This window comes from Myotis davidii, unplaced genomic scaffold (genome assembly GCF_000327345.1).
Source record: "Myotis davidii unplaced genomic scaffold, ASM32734v1 scaffold113, whole genome shotgun sequence".
Classification (NCBI taxonomy): domain Eukaryota; kingdom Metazoa; phylum Chordata; class Mammalia; order Chiroptera; family Vespertilionidae; genus Myotis; species Myotis davidii.
The window spans coordinates 372,975-379,047 of NW_006284356.1; the positions used below are offsets into that span (position 1 = coordinate 372,975).

At 40.7% G+C, this 6,073-nt stretch overlaps 1 protein-coding gene across 4 annotated transcripts in view; it reads left to right on the forward strand.

Annotated features, from left to right (window-relative positions):
• Positions 1–2,696: 2,696 nt before the first annotated feature.
• Positions 2,697–6,073, forward strand: part of UGGT1 (UDP-glucose glycoprotein glucosyltransferase 1) — a 160,754-nt gene continuing 157,377 nt past the window's right edge. For 2 of the 4 annotated variants that reach the window (XM_006754768.2, XM_006754770.2), the window contains exons 1-2: positions 2,701–2,810; positions 4,491–4,626. In XM_006754768.2, the coding sequence (XP_006754831.1) occupies positions 4,505–4,626 (122 nt within the window). In that variant the 5' untranslated portion in view covers positions 2,701–2,810; positions 4,491–4,504. Of the gene's footprint in view, positions 2,811–4,490; positions 4,627–6,073 lie in introns of all 4 variants that reach the window. The other 2 variants (XM_006754769.2, XM_015571681.1) reach the window with 2 other exon arrangements.

The window sequence follows — 6,073 nt, forward strand, 5'->3', positions numbered from 1 at the left end:
CTGGGTGGTCGGTTCGACTCCTAGTGCGGGAGCCCCGGGGGACACCAGGCCTGTGCTAGGGCCGCAGGTGGAGGATGTGACCTGTTCTTGGTCCTTGGCCAGACTCTAGATTGCTTTGCATTTCTTGCCAGATTGGAGAACTACCATATTTTGTGCTACACTATTTTGGCAACATCCGTCATACACTTGCTGGCTAGTTTTAGTGCGGGGTTTGAAGGCATTTTAAAAAGCGATTTAGCAACATTACAAAATTTGGGATGATTGTAACCTTTCTTTTTAGCTTGCTTTTGATAAACTTAGCTGAAACTCATTTTTTATTAAAGGAAATGAACATTGCGTTGTGCAGTAGCATGTCACTTTTACAATGCACATTTAACATCAGGGGAATAAATGGAACTCGAGAAAATTCTATTAGACTTCTTTTCTGAAGCTACCTGTGATCATTTTCATATCATGGATAGATTTATATGGTTCACAATAAATGGTTTGTAATAGGTATACACGTATATTAAGTTTAATTATTTGAGAAGTCAAGTTATTTTTAGGAAAGGGTACGTCCTAATATTTTTCCTATTAGGATATATGTTGAAACACAGATGGCCATCTCTACACTTGCAGGATGTGAGTTGTTTAAGAGTTTATTAGCTATTATTTCAGTTTAACAATGGAAGAAGAAAAAGTTGGCAATGACATAATTTTATGCCTTTTTTGTTTTCCAAAAAGTGAAAAGCATTCCCATATTATAAATCTTAATGTTTCTAATATCTTACTGTAGATCCAGAGATAGTGTCTTTAATTTAAACTGAGAAAAACAGGCCACAGAGTAGATTTTACAGATGATACATTTGGACCTAAAACTTTAAAAAAAATTTTTTCTTTATTGATTTCAGAGAGGAAGGGAGAGGGGGAGAGAGAAACATCAATGATGAGAGAGAATCATTGTTCGGCTGCCCCCTGATGCCCCCTACTGGGGACCAAGCCCACAACCCAGGCATGTGCCCTTGACCAGAATCGAACCTGGGACCCTTTAGTCCACAGGCCAACGCTCTATCCACTGAGCGGACCTAGAACTTTTTCTTTTAATCCTCACCCGAGGCTGTATTTCTATTGATGAGAGAGAATCAGGGGGAGAGAGAATCAATTGTCCCCTGAACACACCCCAAATGGGGATCGAACCTGTAACCTTCTGGTGTACAGAACAGCGCTCAAGCCAACTGAGCACCGGCCAGGGCTGGGCCTAGGACTTTCTAAAGAGTGTTTTTTAATTTACCCATCATGCCACATTGCAGCTGCTGACAGCTGTTGTTTCTCAGACTATTCATCTTTATAAACAACATTTAAAGACCAATAAGGTCAGAGTGATAAGGGATCTTGTAAAATGAAGGCATCCTCAAACAAAAGTCCACTTCAGTGAGGTTCTTACCTTTGCTTCTCTAGACCAGCGGTTGCCAACTGGTGATCCGCGGACCACTGATCCACAAGGTCCAAAAGGTTGGTGACTGCTGCTAGACAGCCATTTCCTCTGGTATTCTGTGGAACCAAGGAAGTGGGGCCAAAGTTGGAAGGCTCTCTAATGAGTACCTTTCCTCCCTTTCTCATCTATAAGGGTGTATACGTTGCCCAAGAACTTCTGTTGCTCTTTTTTATTAAAAAAAATTTTTTTTTGTCTTTGCTCTTGGTGTCACTCTTCTTTCTTTCAAGTTTCTTTCATTTAACCCTTAATAATGAAGCCTGCACTTATTTATTTTGTTTTGACAGTTCCCCGTGTTCTGAGCAGTCAGCTGGGCATATGACAGTGATAGGCAATGCTGCCAGCTGTCGAGGGGCCCAGCCTCAGGACGGGTCTGTTAGGCTGGTTGGATGGTTTACTTTGTTCCCACCTTCAGACCCACGCCCTTGGTTTCAGTTAAAACTGCTCCTCTCTCAGCCTCCTGTGTCCCAAGACCTCATTCCCTAGAAAATCCTTGTGCTTGCCCTTGGTCTCACAAGAAAGCACCTTGCTCAGTCTGGCTTTGCACAGTTTGAATTCTTAGCCCTTGTAAAACAGAGAACCAGAAGAGAGAGCATGGTAGAGAACTTGTAAAAGCTGGCAGATGTGGGTTCAAAGCATTGCTGTAGATTACTCAGCCTCTCTGAGCTTCCATTTTCTTATTTTTAAGCAGGAACGTTAGTGCGGATGCAGCATATTCATGGCGTATCTACTGTTTGCCAGGCGCTGTTGCTGTGGTGAACAGGGTAGACATGGCTGCTCCCACCCTCAAGGAACTGCAGTGTTTGCAAAGCACCTGCCCTGCTCCACCCTGAGTGATTGCTCATTAAAGGCTAATGCTTCCTCAGTTCCTGTAACACCACTGTGCAGTGTTGTCCAGTTTCTCATCTGGAATCATCTGCCTTTGGGGGATGACACAACCGGACCCCTTCCGGAAAAGCCATACATATGGGCATCATGTACTATTGTTCAATAGTTCAGATGCTCTTGCCAGTTTATAAATTTAGTGACTTTGGGGAGGATTTATTTTTATTTTTTCCCTAGCCACAGAGTTTAGGTTTTCAAGGCATATTTTTGAGACCATGTAATAATGGTGATATATTATTCTGTAATTTAAAGATAGTTTTTAGTTTTTTTCCATGATGATGTATTTTATTAGAACAGTCTGGCATAGTATTTGGCACTTTATGCAGTGATGTTCATATTGCTTTTTCATTTTCACAGGGACCTGGTGTGGCAGATACTGTTACTCCTATTTTAGAGACTGGGAAACTAAGGGCCAAAGAAGTTATTAGGTAACATGCTTGTGGTTAAACTGCTAGTAAGTAGCAAACTCAGGAATTGATCTGGAATGTTTTCTCTTTTCCATGATGCTGTTTTTTTCTATCAGGCAGGCTTGTGGGGGAGGGTGTCTATTAATGCCCTGAGTTGGGGTGGCCTGAAACTGTGAAAGTTGGTGTCCTCCTTTGCACTTCTGTGGGAAATGTTGGTAGCTTCTGCCAGATTCAGAAAGGGCCCTACATTATCCTCTCTGCAACCTCCCTCCAGCAGCTCCCTCCCCCACACTGCTAGTAGGTTTCATTGTCAAAAGTCTAGTTTGGTTAGCTCTAGTCTGAAAATACTGATTGCTTAAAAATACTGATTTATAAATGGGATGTTCATATTTTTTGTTTCCAAAGAAGCTGGCAGAGCCTGAACTTAAAACCCACGTAAAAGCAACTTTCTATTTGATAGAATGTATTTTGCTTTTGCCCTTTGCCCTTTAGCGATATTGTGTGTTATATGAACAGAATGATGTCATAAGTGATAATGCTTTTTCTAAAAGAAAGATACTAACTGGTGGCCTGCAATATGGACTGTCTTCCCCAACAATAGACTTTATTGTGTTTTTTTTTTGTTAATCCTCACCCGAGGATACTTTCCCATTGATCTTTTAGAGAGAGGAAAAGACAGAGAGAGAAACATTGATGTGAGAGAAACACATCATTGGTTGCCTCCTGCTTGTAGCCTGGGCCAGGCGGGGAGGAGCCTGCAACCAAGATACGTGCCCTCGACCAGAATCGAACCTGCGGACCCACCCTTTGGTCCACAGGCCGATGTTCTAGCTCTATCCACTGAGCCAAGCAGGCTAGGGCCTCCAACAATAGATTTTACCGCCAGTATTGAGGAGCTGGGACCAACCAGCCTTTCCAGATGTTAATGCTCAGAAGCACAAGTTTGGTTTAGTGTTTCCCACACTCATTCCCTTCAGGAGACAGGTGGAACTTGGATGTTGACTTACAGAGAGCTCAGACGGGAGTCTGATTAGGAATGAAAAATCAGATCAAAGAAGTCTGAAGCTGGAGACCTTTCTCTGAGGCTCTCCGTGTGCTGGAGGAGGCTGCTCCTGAGAGTCCAAGTGGCCTGCATTTTATGGCTGTGCCAATTTACTAGTGACCTCAGCTTCTTTATTTTGTGGTTGAGTTTCTTACATTTCCTTGTTTCAGAACCTACCTTGAGTTTACTTTGAGACCCATCATATTAGCTTCCTAGGGCTCCCATAACAAAATACCACAACCAGGCAGCTTAGAACAACAACAATTGATTGTCTTACAGTTTTGGAGGCTAGAAGTTATAATTGTGGATGAAAAGGGGCCATATACTATACCTGACAAGCTCAGGGAAGGTCTGCATGGCGGCTTTACAAACTCAAGTGACCTAAAATAACCACAAAGGATAGTCTGAAATTAAAACTCTTTTAGCTGAAAGCAGTTTATGGTGGGTAGTCATGTTGTGTCCGTTACTCAGCAAATATCTGTTGAACTATGTACATCAAGCATGTCAGACTTGTGGCTGACAGGCCACATACCTCACGAGTTTGACATGCTTGATGTAGATAGTAGGGCCATTATATTTAGGAAGCATTTCTATTTCTGTAATATTCATGTTATTTTATGTCTCTAAGTATTAAGATTGAGGTTTAAACAGTTCCTTGTAGCAAAACATTTTTTTTCTCTTTTAGGGGTTTGCTGTAAAATGGGACTTCTGATTGTATTCACTGGACTGTGGCTGTTTTCCTTAGTAAAGGCAGATTCAAAAGCCATTACAACCTCTCTTACGACAAAATGGTTTTCTGCTCCATTGTTGTTAGAAGCCAGGTAAGAAGACATTTTTCCCTTTCACATGTGTGAGCAAAGTACAGACTCTACTAGTGAATTTTCATGAGCTTTTTAGGAAGTGAGGTTATCATCAAATGCATTTATTGAAAGCCTCTTCCCCTGTGCAGTTTGCTGTTAGAACACAGAATCTGTCCATTAATAGGATAGGACTATATGGATTCATAGTGATACTTAGAGACTTCTTTAGACAAATATGTTGAGTTGGTTAGATTATTATGCTATCTTCCAGGAAGAGTGTATGTGGTAATAAGGGAAGAGAGAATCATACTTAAAGGAAATTTTCTATTTATTTATTTAAAAGGAAGAGAAGAGAGTTTGGCAAGATTGGGAAAATAATACATGCTCCTCTAAGAACTTGGGAGAAGACAAAATAATAAGACAGTACAGGGGGAAGCTGAGGAAATGGCCATGCTTTATCTGTTCTAAGATATGCTTGTTTGACATTTGAACATTGCCCCCAAAATCATCAGTGGCAGGGGGAGGGGACAGACTCTCTCTACACACATACAGGCTCTCTACATCTGGCCTTAGGGACAAAAGCTATGCCCAGGTATATATTAAGATTGGGCCTGATGCTTTGTAGTTATCCATCAAGTGGTATATATTTAACTGAAGTCAAACACTGGTTATGTTTTGAACAGCTATAGTTACTAACAAATATTATGTAAATGAAGTGCTGTTGAAAATGAAAACATTAATCATTTATTGAATGCTAGATAGTATAATGGTCAAGAATACAGCATGATGGAGATATAAATCAAGGGTATTGGAACTTAATTCCAGATTTTCCATGTATTAACTCTGTGTCTTTAGGCAATTCAGTAACCTTTCTGAATTGTAGGGTTGCTGTGAAGGTTTGGAGGCGTGGATAAATATGCTGAGCATAGTGTCTGTCACACAGTAGAGCCGCTTAAATCCTCATTTCCCTTTCCTTTCTAGCTCGGTATCAAAGAGAGTCCTACTCTGACCTCCCACAATAACTTTAGAAATCGAAGAAAACAAGTTTATTACCAGACGTAGGCTGATTGGTAGACATTTGGTTTTTTCTAGTTTTTTGTTTTCTTTTGCCAAAGATTAAAATCATCATATTATTGGCATTCCAAAAACTATTAAAATACGAGAGAATCGCCGAAACCAGTTTGGCTCAGTGGATAGAGCATCGGCCTGTGGACTGAAAGGTCCCAGGTTCGATTCCGGTCAAGGGCATGTACCTGGGTTACGGTCACATCCCCAGTGGGAGATGTTTCTCTCTCATCAATGTTTCTAACTCTCTCTCTCTCCCTTCCTCTCTGTAAAAAATCAATAAAATATATTTAAAAATATAGGAGAGAATGGTATAATGTGCCCTTCCTCTACTTTTTTCTTCCTGTTTATTTTTTAATTTTTATTTTTTCTTAAAATATTAGAAAGAGTAGTACATTTGTCT